The sequence below is a fragment of the Stigmatopora argus genome, chromosome 7, assembly GCF_051989625.1.
Source record: "Stigmatopora argus isolate UIUO_Sarg chromosome 7, RoL_Sarg_1.0, whole genome shotgun sequence".
NCBI classification, from domain to species: domain Eukaryota; kingdom Metazoa; phylum Chordata; class Actinopteri; order Syngnathiformes; family Syngnathidae; genus Stigmatopora; species Stigmatopora argus.
The window spans coordinates 12817242-12836362 of record NC_135393.1 but is presented as its reverse complement, the minus strand read 5'-3'; the positions used below and the strand labels follow the sequence as shown (position 1 = coordinate 12836362).

At 42.1% G+C, this 19121-nt stretch overlaps 3 protein-coding genes and 1 long non-coding RNA gene across 5 annotated transcripts in view; 3 read left to right on the top strand and 1 right to left on the bottom strand.

The window, feature by feature from the left end:
- The first annotated feature begins 306 nt into the window (after nucleotides 1–306).
- LOC144077352 (aspartate aminotransferase, cytoplasmic-like) lies at nucleotides 307–8416 on the top strand. Its single transcript, XM_077605025.1, has 10 exons — nucleotides 307–441; nucleotides 3139–3346; nucleotides 4261–4442; nucleotides 5103–5226; nucleotides 5301–5413; nucleotides 5480–5584; nucleotides 6251–6401; nucleotides 6475–6640; nucleotides 6931–7073; nucleotides 7383–8416. The coding sequence occupies exons 2-10, from the start codon at nucleotides 3238–3240 to the stop codon at nucleotides 7520–7522; spliced, it is 1233 nt and encodes a 410-aa protein (XP_077461151.1). The 5' UTR covers nucleotides 307–441; nucleotides 3139–3237; the 3' UTR covers nucleotides 7523–8416.
- Nucleotides 8417–8934: 518 nt separating this feature from the next.
- Nucleotides 8935–16790, bottom strand: LOC144077345 (metal transporter CNNM1-like). 2 transcript variants are annotated; one of them, XM_077605016.1, is made up of 12 exons: nucleotides 15400–16790; nucleotides 14541–14802; nucleotides 13650–14002; nucleotides 12586–12919; nucleotides 11615–11758; nucleotides 11394–11534; nucleotides 11153–11322; nucleotides 10561–10651; nucleotides 10293–10414; nucleotides 9981–10224; nucleotides 9466–9561; nucleotides 8935–9224 (listed from the first exon to the last, which is right to left on the bottom strand). In XM_077605016.1, exons 1-12 carry the CDS (start codon nucleotides 15814–15816, stop codon nucleotides 9115–9117), a joined length of 2484 nt encoding a protein of 827 aa, XP_077461142.1. In that variant the 5' UTR covers nucleotides 15817–16790; the 3' UTR covers nucleotides 8935–9114. The 2 variants fall into 2 exon arrangements, with proteins under 2 accessions (XP_077461142.1, XP_077461143.1); XM_077605017.1 differs by having other exon boundaries at nucleotides 8935–9221.
- LOC144077351 (uncharacterized) lies at nucleotides 9400–14858 on the top strand. Its single transcript, XR_013301007.1, has 8 exons — nucleotides 9400–9583; nucleotides 9956–10435; nucleotides 11201–11502; nucleotides 11620–11747; nucleotides 12443–12492; nucleotides 12605–12965; nucleotides 14412–14462; nucleotides 14576–14858. It is a non-coding gene; the product is annotated as an uncharacterized LOC144077351 (long non-coding RNA).
- Nucleotides 16230–19121, top strand: part of hoga1 (4-hydroxy-2-oxoglutarate aldolase 1) — a 20462-nt gene continuing 17570 nt past the window's right edge. Inside the window, exons 1-4 of the mRNA XM_077605021.1 lie at nucleotides 16230–16829; nucleotides 17401–17529; nucleotides 17939–18066; nucleotides 18164–18298. Of these exons, the coding sequence (XP_077461147.1) occupies nucleotides 16598–16829; nucleotides 17401–17529; nucleotides 17939–18066; nucleotides 18164–18298 (624 nt within the window). The 5' untranslated portion in view covers nucleotides 16230–16597. The remainder of the gene's footprint in view (nucleotides 16830–17400; nucleotides 17530–17938; nucleotides 18067–18163; nucleotides 18299–19121) is intronic.

Below are 19121 nucleotides of genomic sequence, written 5' to 3'. Positions count from 1 at the left end.
TTTATTTATTGCACAAATTCAGTTTATACAGTGATCCTTAGTAATTCAAAACTTTTTGGGGGGCTCCCCACTTCTGTTAGAAACATATTAACATTCCATTTTAGCATCATAAATTGGCCACATGTATTAGCACCCTTCGATAGCGTGGATGTTTATATTCTTGTTTCTTGGCGGTCATGTTTGGCGGCTGAAATTTTGGACGTGGAGTCGTTGAAAATCAGTCTTCGTGTGTCCAAAACTGCCGATCGGGTACTTTTTATATTTTATTTACATGAGCGTATAATGATAACAAATGGTTTCCAACAGGCAGACTCCATCACGGTGTTTACGCCCGTGACAACATGCTGCTGATTTAGGGAGAGGAAAGATCAGGCATCTATCCTCGAGCTCGAGTCATCCATCATAAACAACGTGGAGTGTATACATGCTGCAGTGTGTAATGTAAGTGCACTTCCTGTCACAGGAGCTGCTGCTCACAATAGATTTCACAAATAACATTTGGCCTCCGTCAGAAAATCGCATTTAAAGGGGTAGACAAGACCTTCATCATGGGCATCTCCCCTATAACCTAGTTTAATCAAATGAAAAGAGAGAATATCATTTTTGGGATGGATAGTAGTGGAGAAAAATATATAGTATATATATATTTTTTCGTGCGTATGTGAAATAGTCGTTGTGAGACATTTTTATATCCCTGTTCTATTTTAGCCAATCAAATTTGAGCATCCCCAATTTTCTACTTGTTATACATTAGCTCTACTTTGTATGTCATTTTTTTGTGTCTTAGACATTATTCGCATCACTTATTTTCAAACCTGTGTCCTAAATATTTGATTTTCTGTTGTTTGGTAATGGATATTATCATTTGTGTAAATGGATTTATTTGAGGTACTATTTGTATTAATTAATTTATTCATTCTTCATTTCGAGAACATATATAATTATTTCATCTTTGTTTTATTCACTTTAGATTTTCTCTTTGAAATGTTCCATTCATTATTATGATGGAATATGATTATTTATTTTTTAGTTATTTACAAACACAAACATTCATTGCAAGACTAAAAATGGCAATAATTTCCAAACAACAAAATCATCAAAGACGTCAACAAAAGCATTAATGTCAAGACATAGCCGGAGGATCGTAGTATCCTTACTTAGGTTAAAGTCTAAACACCAAGTGACAGACTGAACCTGAGGCAGACACGCACACGCCGAGTCCAACTTTGACCCCAAACATGTATCCCTGACCCGGTCTCTCGTCCCCCTTCTTGTAGCCTTGGGTGGTGACTGTTGATGTGTACACACCAATACGGATCACTTCCTGCCACAGATCATCCAGATTCCACACATGCACACACGTGTGTGTAAATCAGCGTGTTGACATGTTGTGTGTCGACTGGTGACGGGAGGAAGTTGAGCAGGATGACAAAGCGCAGACGTCCTGCTAAACCATTAATTCCTCACTTTTAACAAAACTACGTACGTGAAAGGATCCAATGTGATCCTCACAATGACCACTTTTTCCATCTATTGGAGATGTCCGTTTATTTATTTATTTATTTTTATCATTAATCTGCCCTTTTGAGAATGTTGCCTTATCAATATTCTGAGAAAGGGCTGTCGAAATGATCCGCCTCTTAAATTTGAACCATTTCAATGGTCACTATGAAAAGGCAACACAGTAATGAAGGGGTCTTTGATTTTTGCGAGTCTTAAGGTCTAATGGACTCCATCATCTTGGTCTTTGAAATTGGACCTGTTGAGTGTGACATCTTATTTATGCTTGTTGAGGGCAAAAGAACAAAGAAAAGGAAGAGTGACAGCTTGACACAAAAAAAAAAAAAAAAAAGCAAAACATCCCTTAATGTCTCGACTGTTTTGGGCTCCTTGCTCTATTTTATTCATTCAAAAATGGTTCTATTACTTGTTACTTATAATTTGTAATATTTTGGGGGGGGGATCTGGTGCCCATTTGGACTCAAGTTAAATAAATTGAAGACAGCGATGCCTTGAGATACAAGTGACCCGACCTTCTTGCTATTGGGGTCGTAATTCGTCTGATCTGAACGTCAATATTAGCCGAGATGTAGTACGTTGGTTTGAGTTGGACTGATCACATGTCAGGTGACCTGTTAGTCTTGTTTGTTTTGACTTTGCATGTTTAGCTTAACTGCCCTTAAGCAAGTCTTGGGGGACAATGAGTCCTAATGGATGGCCTCACATGGACAGCAGGACAAAGCGTGTGCGTGTTTAGCAATGTGCGCGCGACTTAGGCTAGCAGCAGCAGGCTGGAAGTGGAGGCCATTTATCAAACACTTGAGAGAGTCTGACAAGCCAGGAAACACACCTGAATGTTTATTTTGACACTCAGTAATTTACTCCTTCCTTCATTTGTTTCGCCGTCATGTTAAAATCATAAACACCTCAGTAACCATTTTCATTAGCTACACATGCTAATTCAAGATCCAATACAGTTATCAGTGCTTTTGCTATAGGCATACTCCATCACAAGGTTATTTTCTTAGCGATTAATTTGAATTTATTGCTGAGTACCTTTTTTTTTTGCATGAACTCAATTTCATTGAAAAAAAAAATTCTGATTATGTGTTGTTTTTTTTCTAACAATTCATACTCGTCAGTAGAGCCCAATTAGTTGCCTTTTACAATTTACAGCATGTCGGTACTCAGTTTTGTCCTTAATTACAATAATAATTGTTGGTAAAGTAAGTTAAAAACTGTATTACAACTACTTTAATAATAATAACAATCATAATTATTATAAGTAATTACAACGGGAAATAATATCCCGTCTATGTATTTTCTTTCTCGCGTGCTTACACTGACATTTACTGGCAAACTTTGTTACTGCGCCAATGAGCTGAGCTGTATTAAGGTTTGAGTGAAACCACACACTTTTTTAAAAGTGGTACTTAAACTGGAATAAGTAGTTGTATATTCTAATACACCATCAATCAAAGAGTTACATTATGATTCAAAACGCCTTCTCGAATGAAAATATACACCCAAATAGGCATTTCCTAGTTGTGCTCCCATTGGTTGTGAAGAAGGCACGTCATTTGTAAGAAGTCGTCTCATTGGCCGGTGTACTAACGCCCCTGCTTCTGTTTGTCCTAGCCTAAACGTGAAGGTGAACCCGGGCTAACTCGCTACTTGCATCCCCGTCTGTCATCTGGAAGCACCGCGGTCGCCCTCCAGATCCTGATCACCACAATCATGTCCGTGTTCGGCGACGTTCCGCAGGCGCCACCGGTGGCTGTCTTCAAGTTGAGCGCGGACTTTCGTGAAGACGGCGATCCAAACAAGGTGAACCTTGGAGTCGGAGGTAAGCGGAGCTAACGATGCTAAAACGCTAACTGTTCCCAGTCAATGGGCACGGTGCGTTTAAGTGTCATGTGACAACACCACTAAAGTCTGACATTTTTTAAATAAAATATGTAACAACCACACCTATCATGACGCTTTCACTTATTTAAGAGATACTTAAGAGTAACTCTGTAAACTCATTTTTAGACATCGTTGACGTAAAGGTACCCACGGAGCATCTGCGTGTGTGGTTTTTCCTGCGTTGTTGACAGGAACGCAAATATATCATTTTCCAGCCACATATTTTATTGTCATTATACAAGAATAATGAGATTTAAAGCTTCACCACGATGTCCACAAATAAAATAAAATAATAATAATAATAACAAATAAATAAATGATTATTATAGCTTTAGACCCTGCCGTTTTTTCCAATACTGTGGGGTATTTATAGCTTTCCCTTAAAAAAAAAATAGGATTGAACGAAGATGTTCACACTTGTACTGAACCGCAGCAGCTTGTTCTGTCGTTGCCAAAACCACACCTAATAAATCATGAGTCAGACAATATTGAATACTGTGATGCGCATGCACGAATAATCTCTGCGTTTAATGGCAAGCGGTCACAGGAAGCAGCTGCTTTTATTGCATTTGTCCTCGCTGCTCTTTATAAAAGACGGGGTGCTGATACGTGATACAACACATGACTGGACGCCATGAGTTCCTCAGGGGTCAAAGACGTTAGTTTAGTCCGCTGCCACCTTGCACCATCGACTGTCTTGCATGCTCAAATCCTGTTTTTAACATCTTGATGTCCGTTACAATAAGCGGACCGGTGTCATTTCATGGATTGCTGTCAGACATAGGATTGTAAAATGTAGTCTGATATTATAGTTAGAAAGTGTGATGAACTGAAATGAATGTTGTCCCCCAGCCTATCGCACAGATGACTGTCAGCCGTGGGTTCTACCGGTGGTGAAGAAGGTTGAGCGTCTAATTGTGGACGACAACACCTTAAACCACGAGTACTTGCCCATCCTCGGACTGCCGGAGTTCCGGTCGGCCGCCTCCAAGGTCGCCCTGGGAGATGACAGCCCCGCCATCAAGGAAGGCAGGGTGAGTTCCTAGTGTATTAGCATGCTAGCATCGCACAGGACTCCAAAGTATGGCTCTTTGGTGGGAGTCCAAGTTATCACAATTGGTGTATTTATTGGTGATGTCACAATCTGGTCATGTGATCGGCCCAGATCGGGTCATTTTCACAGGATCAAAATCAGGTAAAAATGTAAAATGTTTATTTTTATATCTTCCATGGACGACAATAGATGTCCAACATTTTTTGATTGGCAGGGTTCCTAGTCCCTGAGTAAATTGGATTGTTTGTCTATTGCCATCAATGGCAGTGAAATATGATCAATCAATGCGCGCCTTCCCAATTGAAATGGGTTTAATTTCTGTAACTGTCAATGGCAGTAAACTACTTAAGGGCTATAAGCAACAAAATAATCAAGATGTATAAGGATATTGCAAAAAAAATGTATTATGCTATATTTATGTTTACACTATTGCAATACTCTTTGCTCGAAAAAGAAACTTTATTCTTTATAAGGTTATTTCTGTACAACAAAATATTGAAGCGAAATTTGTTTGCAAACTTATTTTGTGCTTAAAAAAAGGGATTTGTGTTTTTTTTAAACGCTTTTTCCGTAATGGGTCGCCACAGTGAGTCAATTTTTATTAATCTTACCCTGTCCGTGGTTCTCTTTCCTTTTTCAGGTGGGTGGGGTCCAAGCTTTAGGCGGCACCGGCGCCCTCAGGATCGGCGCCGAGTTCCTTCGGCGTTGGTACAATGGTGTCAACAACACAGCTACGCCTGTTTATGTGTCTTCTCCTACATGGGGTTTGTAAACACTGATACGTTAAGTGTAATTGTGTGTGACATATGTTCACGTACGATTTGTTTTTGTATCTCAGAGAACCACAATGCTGTATTTGCCGACGCTGGGTTCAAGGACGTCCGTCCATACCACTACTGGGACGCCGCCAAGAGAGGTCTGGACATCACTGGCCTGGTGGATGACCTTGAGGTGATTACTTTGTTTATTAGAAAATAAAAGGGTTCATGTTCATATTGATATTTTGTCTTTTGACAGAAAGCACCGGAAGGTTCCATCTTTGTGCTTCACGCGTGTGCTCACAACCCCACAGGCACCGATCCCAACCAGGATGAATGGAAACAGATAGCTGAGATCATGAAGGTGTTGTCATGCTTATTATTTTAAAATAGAACTGCCACAAACCTTTATTTTGATAGTCAAATAATCACCCATTATTTCGGCGATAGATCGACGTATCGGCTTGTCTTTAAATTGCAACTTATTTGCTGTTTTTGTCAATGTTATGTCATTTTATCAATGTTTTGAAAAACAAAAAGCAGATCATTGGAATTGGCAAGTATCTGTTAATTTATTGCTTTTATTGAGGACTACAGAATGACCCCCCCATTTATAATGTCATGCATTAAAACAATGAAAAGGAGAATATTTATTTTTCCCTTTTTTTAAAAAAGAGAATATTTGCTATTTATAAAAGGACATTTTTTAGGCCAAAATTGTAATTATTAATAATATATCTGCTTATCTTTTCAGCTCGACTATTGACATGAAATTTGAAAAAGGCAGCACTGCTATATTTTAGGCAACCATGTTTTTACACGCAATATTTGCAGTGATAGTCACATTAACCTAGAAAATTGCTGACATGCGAGTGCAAAATTGACTGCAATTTTGGAATCAGCTCAACAATTTTTTTTTGTTTCAATCAGCACTCAGACTTAACAGAACAATTTTTTCATGTTATACATGACAGCCCCCTTTCATAATCACATTGTTAATTTTCTTTTTTTGTCTTCTGTCGCTTTCTAGAGGAGGAATCTGTTCGTATTCTTTGACTCGGCCTACCAAGGTTTCGCTTCGGGCTCTTTGGAGAAAGACGCATGGGCCATTCGCTACTTTGTGTCCCAGGGCTTTGAACTCTTCGTGGCTCAGTCCTTCTCCAAGAACTTTGGCCTCTACAGTGAGTGTGTAATAAGTGCCCAAGATAGACTTCAATAGACAAGGACACTTATACTACTCTTATCTCTCCTCAGACGAGAGAGTGGGCAACCTGACGGTGGTGGCGCGAGATGGAGACAACCTGGCGCGCATTTTGTCTCAGATGGAGAAGATTGTGAGGACCACTTGGTCCAATCCGCCTTCACAAGGGGCTCGCATTGTCAGCAAGACTCTCAATTGCCCCAAACTCTTTGCAGAATGGTATATTTACATGATTGAAGTGTATAAAAGAGGTACAGTAATCCCTCGAATATCGCGGCTTCACTACATTGCGGTTTTCTTTCTGGGGGAAATGTTTTTTCGATAATTACATTTTTTTTGTAAGGTTTTTTTTAAATTTTAAATAGGGGGTTCTCCTACTTCGTGGTTTTTCGTGTCTGGTCTACATTAACCACGATAATCGAGGGATTATTGTACACATGAAGATCATGGAAATGGCCAGGGCTACCCAAACCTTTTTATACCCCTCTACAATGTCGATGTGTTTGCAGGCAATCTAATGTAAAGACGATGGCTGACCGAGTGCTCCTCATGCGGGACCAGCTTCAGTCCAAACTGCAAGCCCTCGGGACCCCCGGAACTTGGACTCACATCACCCAGCAAATCGGGATGTTCAGTTTTACTGGACTCAACCGTACGTACGCACATACACAAACACAATCAAACAAAAAAACACTCATCTCCATTCACATGTAAAAAAAAAAAGACGAACTAATCTGATACCATTTCCTGATAAAACAACAAAAAGCCAAATGGTTAACAACAGTTTTTTAGATAAAACCTGAAGAAGAATAAACGGAACTGGCTGTCTTTGGACAGAAAGGAAAAAAAATACATATATAAGACTCACTACGCCAAATTATGAAAAAAAAGGTGATTTATAGTCCGGAAAATACGGTACGTATTTCTGTCTTTCTAATGTTATTTCTCTTTTTGACTGCAGCCAAACAGGTGGCGTTCATGATCAAAGAAAAGCACGTGTACCTGATGGCGAGCGGTCGCATCAACATGTGTGGCCTCACCTCCAAGAACCTAGACTACGTGGCGCAGTCCATCCACGACGCCGTCACTCAAGTCCAGTGAGAAGTAACTCTTTCTTTCTCTCTCTCTCTCTCCTTCAAATCATGCCAGTAACATTTCGAGTCCACATGTTGCATCGTCACTCCTCACGCTAAGCCAGTGTTACCCAAAAGAGAATTTAGCAAAAACAATAAGCCTCCTGTCTCTATTTGCAAAATGACGTCATTGCTAAACTGTGCTCTTATGCATAAATTGTATTTATTCCGATGTAACGGCACACAGAAGTTTGAGCATTAGCGCCAAAGTATATTTAATAATTGTTGCTTTTATGGGTCTAGTCGTATTCACAAATCTACTGAGTGAAGTCTGGTGCATTGAAAGCACTTTTTCTTTGTATCTACGTCAATTCCTGCCATTTGGTGGAAACACGTTTCATTATTTCTGTTACGTTATATCACTACCGCATGACGAACCGCGCTAATATTTCGGAAAACATTTTAGATTTCACTGCGTTTAGCTACAATGGCTAGTCTGCGTTGGCTAAGCTCGTTTGACGTCTGCTGCTGTAAACTGTGGACCCAAAATGTCATTTAGTGGTTTAACTAAATGTGTGTTCTTTGAAACGCTCTCCTTGTTTCACACACGGTTAGTACACTGAATTAAAGTCCATTAATACAACTGTAATAGGAAAGAAGTAGCTCTTCCTGCTGTGTTTCCCCACCCCAAAAACGGGTCATCATTGTAATGCCATCCCATAATTGTGTACACTTACACACAGAACCCCTTGAAAGGTGGAATACACACCAAGTGTTTTCAGGGTTGTGCAGTGCATTGTATTTTAATGTTGCCTTTTAAATTTGATTCAAATGTTTTTTCCACTCACCACTAGTTGAAACTATAAAATGCTGTTACATGTGTTACATGGCAAAATCAATTAAAAACTCCACTTAAAAATTATGTTGGTTTTTGCTCAATGGGTGCAGTTAGAAAGATAGCCTTTTTTATAAAGGCTTTTCTTCTTCTTGTGGACACTAACTGAAACTCCTCTAATTTGTTGACCGATTGGAATTTTGTTGTTGTTGGTATTTTCAATGGATATATTCACATCCATCCTGTATTTTTTAATTTATTTTTTGCCAGATCATAAAACATTAGCTCGAGTGCATTCTGTCAAATGGTCTATTAGTTTATTCAAACTTTACAGGTATGTGTTTGAATACGTTTGAATACAACAAAGCTTTGAAAATCAAAACATTAAAACGAATCATATATTTCCATTAGATTATTAAAATACACTTAAATAAACACAACTCAAACGGGACTCATTTAAAAAAACATTTTATTTCTCTATATAATTTCATCCACATACCCTTTAAGCATAAAAAGCTTTGAGTAACAAATTTTTATTTCATGAATAAACGTGAAATATAAGCAAGTAGCATTCCCAAGCTAAAGTTCTGTTCAAGTGGCGTGGCGACATTTTTAATAATGCGTCATATATACAATGAAAATGTTCAAACATCCCCCAATTATTTAATTTAACATTCATTTGACATTGTCAGATATAACCAGACATCTCGGGTCATTTTCATCAACAATGTTATTAAGGTCGTACGGTGGTCTCGCTCGCTAGACTAGCTTTGAACTAGTCCGTGTTATGAGGGGCCTTCTTGCTCTTCGGTCTTATGGTCATTTTGTAAGGAGCCGTTTTCCGGCTCTTTTCTTCTCTGCTCTTCTAGTGACTTTCGTCTTTTCTTGTGACCTACTGACACACAAAAAAAGTGTCAAAAAACAAATGAAGTTTGTGTTTTTTTGCCCAATTGTGTGTGCTTGTTTTTCTTTTATAGTACTTTGTATGCTGCTTTTTGTGCCTATATATGAGTGCTGTATTTGCATGTCAAACAAAACTGGAGAAAGGCAAGTATGAGACCCACCCACCCTTTCCTTATGCCACAGTGAGTTTTAAAAGTTAAGGAATATCATAATTTGAATGTTTCCATTGTTACCGGTGTAAGATGGCCAGTCCTCTCGGGAGTACGGGATCTCGTCCATTCGCAAGAAGACCGAATCGCTTGGACTCCTTTGGCCGTCGGACTTACTTCCTGGAGTGACAAGGCAAGCAATGTATACTGAACAATATTCATATTCTTCACTTCATTAAATGCATTTTTAAGAGTTAAAAAAATCCTAAAGTCCTTTCAAGAGGTTTGCATTTGGGATGAATTTAAAAAATCATTTTTTATCCTTTCCTGCATGAATTATGACTTTTTTTTAACCATCTCAACTACACTAAAAAAAATAACAATTGCCTATAATGCCAATAAAATCAATACAAAACATAAAAAAGAAAGGTCATAATTTAACCAATATGCAGGAATAAAAGTAAAAATGATTTAATACGAAGAAAAATAAAATAGCCACTATGCAAATAAATGGTGGGCTTATGTTATTTCCATTCACTAATAAATAAATGTGTTGTCATTCATGTGAAATCAGGAAGTGTGGCGTCATCAGAACTTACTGACGATGCGGTTCCGACGATTGAGCACGGAGGTGCTTTGGGGTACGCGATAGCGCTGTTCCCCCCCGGCGGGAGGGTATCGACCCATTTCCCGACACGGCGGCATCAGCGTGGCCACCACGGGGAGTTTGGCAGGACCGCCGTTCTCGGGCAGCGGAGGCTCCGTTTTCTGGGCGTCGGGCGTCTGTGGCGAGGTGTCCATCATGGAGGCGCCCAGCGCGTTGTGGTAATGGCTTCTGGTGATCTGACATAAAAGCGAGGTGAAGGGTCATTTGGGGCGCTACAACACCAACGGGGTGGTGTCGTGCTCACCTTGAGGATCTGCAAAGGGGTGATCTGACGTACCGAGTAGTCGGGCACGTAGATGTTGGACCCCCCGTTGAGCTGGCCCGGGGACCAACCCTCTGACTCGGAGCGAGACGGCGACCGGAGGTCTTCATGTCAAAATCAAACAGGTTAGTTTAAGTCTAATTCCATAAAGACAAACAACATGGATAGTCTATATTTTTGGGCTTTTTCCTCGGTAGATTTTGTGAAAACAACAAAAGATCGGTGTGTGTGTGTGTGTGTGTGTGTTTACCTGATGGCAAAATGGCAGGGACCCCAAAATAGGAGAAAGCTCCATTTTCAAACTTGAGACACTCTTTTCCAAACTCCACCTGTACTCGACCCTGAAAAACCAGGAACCCATTAGCGAAAAGAACATTGTCAACATTTCAGAATAAAACCATCACAGACTAGAGCAGTCCGAACAAAGGGGATTTCAAGATAAAAGCAGAACAATTACTATGTTTGTCAGACTATAAGTCGCACCCGAGTATAAATCCCACCAGCCAGCCAATGCACAATAAAGAAGAAAAAATACATATATAAATCGTACTGGACTATAAATTCCATTTTTTTTTATTTGGTCAGAAACCAAGAACAAAAAATAGTAAAATGGAGACAACGGCATCTGTTAACTTTAAAAAAAACAAATAACAACAGGTATACAGTAAAAAAAAAACATAGATAAATTGTACTTGAGTAAATAAAAGGAAAATAGGAAGGGAAACAGTGCAACTTATAGTCTGAAAAATAAGGTAATTATTGTGTTTTTGAATTGGAAACTACAGTAAGACGCCATTTGAGCTTCTGGATTTCTCAATCAAAGTACAGTTGAGGTGCAGTACCTGCAGTATTAGGATGAAGTAGTCTGCTGGCTTGTTTCTTTGGAACAGAAGGTGCTTTGGAGCATGCTTGTTCTTGTCGTCAAACGGGAGATCCTGAACAACGCTGGGATGCTTGATGAGCCTCAGCAGGATCTTCTCCGAGATGTACGATGGCTTGAAAGGATCCACCTCTGGCGGAGAGGAAACGGCTCATTGGCTTTTATGCATAGCCCCGTCATTGGCCGGTTGACCCCAAGCCTACCCGTGGACAGGAAGCGGTGCGTGGCCAGGAGGAGCTGCGGTGAAACTTTGACCTCGGTCTCGTGCTCGGCCACTTTGAAAATGGAGAAGTCCTGCCGCCTCCTCTCGTGGTGAGACACGCGGCGCTTGCTGCGGTTGTCAGCTGTCGTCAATGCGCACAAATGCTAGTTGATGTCGAGCGAGAGTTTTAACGATGATGATGATGATGTGACTTTTTCGTACTGTAGAGGTCGGTCTCGTCCAGGATCTCCGACTTGATGATTTCCTCGATGACGTCCTCCAGTGTGACGATGCCCATGACTTCGTAGAAAGGGTCTCCTTCGCCCTCGTTGTTCACGCGCTGTACTATGGCCAGGTGAGATTTACCTGCCAAAAAGAACACATAGTCCAGTTTGGTCCAAAATGAATGAATGCATAACTTGATACAATGTCATTTTTATTCATAGAAAATGAATAAAAATAGAATAACACACCGGTTACGACACCAAGGAACCTTCTAGATTTTTTTTAATATTGTTGAACTCTAGCATGGGGGGGTCCATTCATTTCAAATGGAAGACTCGCTGTGAATGCTCATGCTTCAGTGCCATTGACGGAACTAGACGTCCAATCGATTTTGACAATGAGTAAGCATTTCATTCCTTTTCTTTCCATGATTTGTGCTTGAAAGAGTTAAATTGAGATTCCAAACATGAGCAGACAAACACACACACAGTAAATCCTTTCAATCGCGATTCATCTGGATTCTGTTCAACTTTCTCAATGACACACGAGCACAAATACCCACACTTTCATTCATCTAAGTGGGTCAGTGCAAAGTAAGGAAGCGGAAAAGCCTTTATGCTAATCGTAATAATGAGCGGTATGTCAAAAAAAAAGATTTTACTCATCATCCAGCAATAACTAACAAAGTGTGTCATTCCGTACTGTTATCTCAGGCATAAGGAACCACGTCATAACACATTAACATGTGACGTTTGTCACATTACAACATAAAAAAAGTGTTTAGATGTTGCCTTGACGACCATGCACTCTCTCGCTTGGTTACAGACAGACTCATTCACCCCCCACATTTTGGAGCCCTCATCACTAACAAAAAGGTGATTCATTCATGAGCTAATGTACCACACTTTTGTTGTTTTCCCCAGTTTGAAACCTTGGTTAACCTCTGACCCCGCCCCCTTTCCTCATACCTTTCTTGAACTCCTCCAGCATGGCGTCCAGCGTGGTGTCACTGAACACGCAGTGCAGTGGCCGCATGTAAAACTGGGTCACAGTCTGCAGGGGCGTGCAGTCATCCGGGTCGACGAAGGCCAGGTCCTTGACAAACAGCACGTCGACGATGTCAGCACGGGTGTTCCGGTACACGGGGATACGCGTGTAGCCGCTCTGGAGGACTTCTGTCATGGTGTTAAAATCCAGAAGGGCGTCGGCCGCCAACATGAAGCAGTCGCCTAACGGTGTCAGAACGTCCTCTACTGTCTTGCTCCTCAGCTCCAGCGCCCCCTGAATGATGTTCAGCTCCTCCTGAAGGAAGTCGACGATAAATGTCTCACACAAGCCCCGCCATTAGGTAATGAATACATTCATTCATTTCATTTTCATTATCCTCACAAGGGTTGCGGGGGGTGCTGGAACCTACCCCAGCCCACCGCGGCCAGCCAATCGCAGGTCACGAGGGAGTCAAGACAACCATTCGAACTTGTACTCGTACCAAGGGCCAATCTAGAGTGTTCAAACAGTCTATTGTGCATGTTTTGGGGATGTGGGAGGAAAGTGGAGTGCCCGTAGAAAACCCACGCAAGCCCTGGTGGAGCAATGAAAACTTGAAAACTTCACACGAGGAGGAGTCACCTGGGATCGAACCGTCGATCCCAGAAGTGCGAGCCCGGGTACTCGGACGTTTCGTCGAAAGACGTTTGGTCCCCGGACGTTTGGTAGAACGGACGTTTGATAGAACGGACGTTTGGTCGCCGGGTTGTTACTGTTGAAACCAGCTCTCAAAATTATAATCATGAGAGAGAGAGAGTGACTTTAATATCTAAATATCTAATATCAAAATATCAACAATAAACTCTGTCATAATTTGACAGTGAGCTAACCCAGCGACCAAACGTCCGTTCTACCAAACGTCCGGTCGACCAAATGTCCGGGGACCAAACGTCTTTCGACGAAACGTCCGGTCACAGCGAGGCCGACGCGCTAACTTATCCTGGCCGCAAACCCGAAACTCCGGTTTGAAGTCATCGCACCTCACCTTGAGCAGGTCATGGTACGGGTCGGTGACACGCAGCATCTCCAGCAGCTTCTCTCGGGTGTAGAAGTTGGAGATCTCCTGGTGCAGGATAAGATCAAGGAGCTTGCTGAGTGGGTACGACACGGGGAAGGAGAGCACCATGAGCAGGCGCGTCAGCCAGATGCTGCGCGCCGCTATGGCCAGGCCGTGGCGGGATGCTGCCGAGTGGGGCAGAATCTCGCCTACGAAGAAAATCCCCAGTGCGCAGGTGGCGGTTGACAGCCACGTCATGCCCAGGATGCGACACGTCCACACGGCCAGCGAGGAGTTGATCAGCGCCGTACCCAACAGCAGAGTGCACAATACGTAGTTACCTGCCAGAAGGGTGTTCCGCTTTAGCTTCAGTTAACATTCTGTTTTAATGAGTCTTACAAAGGCGCACTCTAGCGCCACCTAGGGACGAGAAAATAACAATAGTTTGAGGCATTGCGCTGTTAATTTCTATTCATATCAGGTCACTTACTGGTAGTTTGGAGGCATTTGAGGGTCACCTCTTATTGATAAAGGATGGCTTCCTGATATTTTGGGGGAATTTTAGGGTCACTTTCTGTATTTTTGGGGTATTTTGAGGTCATTTCCAGTTGATTTGGGGGCATTTCAGGCAGTTCAAAGCAATTTAGAACTTTTTGACTTTTTGCTGGGAATTGTCAGATATTTAACAAAAAAATATGTTTTGCATTTGTATTGATTTGATTGCATTGTTTTCTTCACACTCACAATCAGTACACCCCAAAGCGGAGGAATCCATCCCAAGCTTGCCCGCACCAAACCCAGGCGAGTAAACCCCTACACCATCAGGATTACTATAATGTAAATTTACATGTTTGTTTTTTTAAAGTGTATTATACTCACCGTGCCGGCGCACCGACTCGATCTTTCGGGCATAGCGCTGCTCCTTGTCAGTGCCGCTGTTCTGAAGAACCTGCAGTTCTACCGGGTCCAACGCCAACAGGCTCAGGTTGAGCCCGCTGAAGAGCGCTGACAAGGCCAGCAGCAGCACCGACACCAGAACCTGCAGCCACAGCTCGGGAGCTTCATCGGCACGCTCGGCCACCGCCAGCCAGAAGTCTCGAGTCCGGTAGTGTTCCCATTTGGACCCGTCAAAGGCGCACACCTGGGGGGGGGAAAATATATACCATCTCAACACATTTTTTTGCCATTGATGTTAGACACCCAACCCATTTTGACTGGGAGGATTAGGGTTTTCATTTTACGCTTCCGTTTTACTCTTGCAAGTTTAAATACAGTGGTACTTCTACTTACAATTTTTTTTCGGAACTTGGATATTTTGTAAGTAGAGGCATATTTTACATTGAATTAGAATAATTCATTCCAAAATCTTGAGTGCTACATGGTAAACTTTACAGCATTTCTGTATTATATTCATATACTGTACCTTTTATGTTTTGTAACTTGGAACAATAACTTACATAGCAAAGCCTTCCATAACCTGAAACATTTGTAAGTAGAGGTGCCACTGTATTCATCATGTTCTCAGTTGCTTATCAACAATGACATGCTAATCATGTTTCATTTCATTTAATCCACTTTGGCAAGTCAGACTGTCAACTCCCATTCCAAATGAGTTTGACATCTCCCTCCATCCATCCAAGGCATTTAATGTTAACTTTTAACACTGTGTGGGTACTTTTGGACCACCACTGTATGCAAGCACTCACTCCACTCCAGAAGAATCATTTAACATGCACACCGAGTAGAATTTGATGGTGTCCCCTCTTCGCAGCTGCTTGGCTAGCAACTCCACCAGAACCGAATTCCGACTGGAGGCCGATTTGAAGGAGCCCAGCACCTCGATGTCGGACGTGCGCGCGCTTTTGTCCGCGCACAAGTTGCGGGGGTCCGGCCCGTGGCGGGGACGCGCCTCGGGGCCGGGCTCCTCGATGAAAGCGATCCAGGGCGCCGCGCTGGTGGCCCGCGTGCGGTTGAACCTGTACAGCGGAGGGGTGGAGTAGTACACCCGCAGAGTAAAGCGCGTCCCTTCGGTGGCTTTCAGCACCCCGTCCTGGACGGACAGCTGTGGGCCGGTCTCCTCCGGGCGGAAGCCGAGCAGAGCGAGTCCCGAGCCGGGGAAGAGGAGCACCAGGAGGAGGGGGAGTCTCGCCTGCATGTCGGGGTGGGACTTACTCCCTCGTCAGATTGGGGAGAATTCCTCCGGTGTCGCTGTTTCCTCTGGTTTCCGATGCTTTTTGGTCCATGTGATGATGAGTGCTGACTGGATGCTGCACTGGACTGGCGCACCCACAGTGACGTCACTGCTAATTATAGAATATCAAGTCAGAAACACTGCAGCAAGCAAGCATCTCAGCTTGTTTATATGATTTTTAAATGCACACGAAAAATGAAATGGGATATTTTTCAGATAGTGTTTTTTTATGTATACAGATTGCACGTCTTTCACTGTAAATGGCAGCCAATAGTTTAACAGTAAAGTTCAGTGTTGCAAGTGGTCAGTGAAAGCTAGTGGGTTAAAACCATTGTTATATGTATGTCTTGTTTCTCATTTTTTATTTTATTTCCTTTTTTTGTTTGAAACAAATGTTTGAGGGTTTCACAGTTTTGAGGTCGAAGGTTCGATCCCAGGTTGGTCTTCACTGTGACAGGTGGCTGTGTAGTTCATTCGGCCGCTGGGGGGCACTAACGTACCATAAAGGTGTGTTATGCTCTTTCATATAACGTTTCAAACAAGAACGGGGGAAAGTGAACAAAATTCAAGTCACCGAACGACCCCGAAAGCACGAACATTCGTCAATATTTAACGAGGCGGGTCAGACATTAACTGACAAAAAGTCAAATACATGAATAAGCAGAAGTCTACACGAGAAACAAGTACTACGGTAGTAGCAGTAGCAGCAGACGTGAGTAGTAGAAGTTAGCATTGGGCCGGCGTCATGTTGTGTTCCGGCGCCCGAAGTATCTCGCCTCGCTGGCTGATGAAAGCTGGCCTCCTCGGTCGCGGAAGCACCGTGCAGAGCGGTGCTCGCGGCTTGAGCTCGGCCGGGGTCCGGCTCGACCTGAGCGGCGTGTACCCTCCCATCGCAACCCCCTTCACGGAGCGAGAAGACGTCGATTATGACAAGTTGGAGCACAACCTGCAAAAGTATGCCCAGATTCCATTCAAAGGTTAGACGACAAAGACTAGATTTCCTAAATTAAGACATAAAAAACTTTATGGTTATCGTGATGTCACCATTAAACGCATCACTAACATCTTAAAGAAAAGTTGGTGTACATTCAAACCATTTAGCTAATTTAAAAATATTCTTTGGACTTCCATACCTCCTAAATACTTTTCTTAAAAATCAATAAATCAATAAACAAACATAACTTTAGGTTTGCGTGTTACTTTTCATGTTACACTTTTTCATAATACAAAAGTCCATGCCTATTTTTATTTGCATCATTTTAGTTTTTTTTAATTAAAGATTTCTTATACCACATTACTATAACCTACCCTTATAATTTTTCTCATAATTTATTCCACCTTATTAAAACAAAAAATGTTTTTTTCAAATTTAGTTACAAATAATGTATTTACTACTGTTCAAAATCTTCATCCCTCACAGCAATATAGCCAAACAATAATTTTTCAGTTTTAATCCCCTTTTAATTGTGATTTCTTTGCTAATTGTCAAACTTTAAGGAGCTGTCAGTCAGCAATGTAAGTTCTGTGGTGTGGGTTATGTTTGTACAGGTCTGGTGGTTCAGGGCTCCAATGGCGAGTACCCTTACTTGACCGAGGAGGAGCGCGTGGAGGTGGTGAAGAGAGTCCGACGCTCAATGCCCGCCAACAAGCTGCTCATCGCAGGGTCTGGTTGCGAATGTACGTCATTTCATGTTTTTGGTAGATGTGCCATGTAACCAAATACAATCATCATATTCTATTCTATTCAATTACAATTTTCTCAAAAAACTCTACTTACAAAATTAATTGGTTCAAGAAGTGGTTTTGTAAATTGGATTTATTAGTATTTGACTTGACCACCACCTGCATAGACTTCTGGACAAAAACAAGTTGACTTACACACAGTGCCTGATATTACATTTAAAATGGTTCATTGCTGCCCTCTGCTGTCAGATATAGGTCAGTAAAATTATCGCCAAACTCTAAATTCACAGTGAAGACCCCTGAGGATGAAAAACCACAAATGAGTACACTATCAGTGGGAATAAATGAAATTGGAGTTCTTAAGTGGGGAATGTCAGTACTTAAGTTTTGTTTTGTTTTTCAGCCACTAGAGCAACGTTGGAGCTGACATCCAAAATGGCGGCAGCGGGTGCCGACGCCGTCTTAGTGGTGACGCCGTGCTTCTACAAAGGAAAAATGGACACCATCGCCCTTGTCCAGCACTTTACAAAGGTTAACAGTAAAACCACAACACATAGTCGTGTCACTTAATTTTGCCTGATAATGGCAGTAAATTAACAAGAGTATTAAAATATATTTAACTTGGCAGGTGGCGGACAACAGCGAAGTTCCAGTGATTCTGTACAGCGTCCCAGCCAACACGGGCTTGGAGCTCCCCGTAGACGCCGTTGTGCGCCTGTCGCAACATCCAAACATCGCAGGACTCAAAGACAGCGGCGGAGATGTAAGGAGTGCTTCTTTTGAACTTCAAAACAGTATAGACAAGCTTCAGAGAGTGTTAAAGAATCAGCGACAATTGAAGAGAAGCAACGGGGGAGTGGGAAGAAGTATACGAATGATTGAGGGTGAGAGATGATGTGAGAAAATAGAGTAGGAGTGATAGAATAACAATTAATGAACCTACAAATTATATGCAATTGACATTTAAACAGAAAACGACTAAATTAATATATAAAGAAAGCAGCAAAGTCAATGTATTTTAACTTTAAAGGGAAACATGACAACCGGAACTATTCAAAAGAATAAAACATTAAAATAGTACGAAAAAAGTAGCCAACCTGCAGTGTAGCCACGTATTGTGCAGTACACAATCTTATGAATTATGTCATTTTGCCAGGAGAAGTTTTACAAATCACAAGTAAAAAGTTAAAAATGAGGAGAAAAAAAAGAAGAAAGTAAAAAGAGCAGCGAGCCCTTCGGCAGGCGGGAGGTCAGCCAATGCGCCGTGTTGCTTTTGAGGCTGCGGGGAGGGGGGAGACACACACACTGGCTGTGTGGGAAGTGGGAACGGATTTGCGATTTGGGAGGATGTCGGCGGCGCTGACCCCGCGCCACTTCGCCCACGCCGCCGTCACTGCCGTCTCGCTCGTAGGCGGAAAACGGGCGCCGCAAAAGGTGGGAGGTCGCAAGACAGGTTAGGGAAGGATTTCTTCCACTCTCAAAAAGTCCAATGACAAATCCTGCCACGCAAATAACTTTCTGTATTTTAACATCCTAACGAGAAGAAAACGGCGGTGGGGGAGTCGCCGTCGTTGAGAAATGAACAT

Bases quoted from the DNA above. Each gene is read 5' to 3' on its own strand.
- LOC144077345 (XM_077605016.1), bottom strand. From the start codon at position 15,816: ATGCAGGCGAGACTCCCCCTCCTCCTGGTGCTCCTCTTCCCCGGCTCG. The intron at 12,920-13,649 runs GTGAGGTGCGAT...GACTTCCTTCAG, and splicing joins CGTACCATGACCTGCTCAAG to GAGGAGCTGAACATCATTCA. The intron at 10,415-10,560 runs GTAAACACACAC...TTTGACATGAAG, and splicing joins CCCTGCCATTTTGCCATCAG to ACCTCCGGTCGCCGTCTCGC.
- LOC144077352 (XM_077605025.1), top strand. From the start codon at position 3,238: ATGTCCGTGTTCGGCGACGTTCCGCAGGCGCCACCGGTGGCTGTCTTC. The intron at 3,347-4,260 runs GTAAGCGGAGCT...GTTGTCCCCCAG, and splicing joins GGTGAACCTTGGAGTCGGAG to CCTATCGCACAGATGACTGT. The intron at 5,227-5,300 runs GTTTGTAAACAC...TTTGTATCTCAG, and splicing joins TGTGTCTTCTCCTACATGGG to AGAACCACAATGCTGTATTT.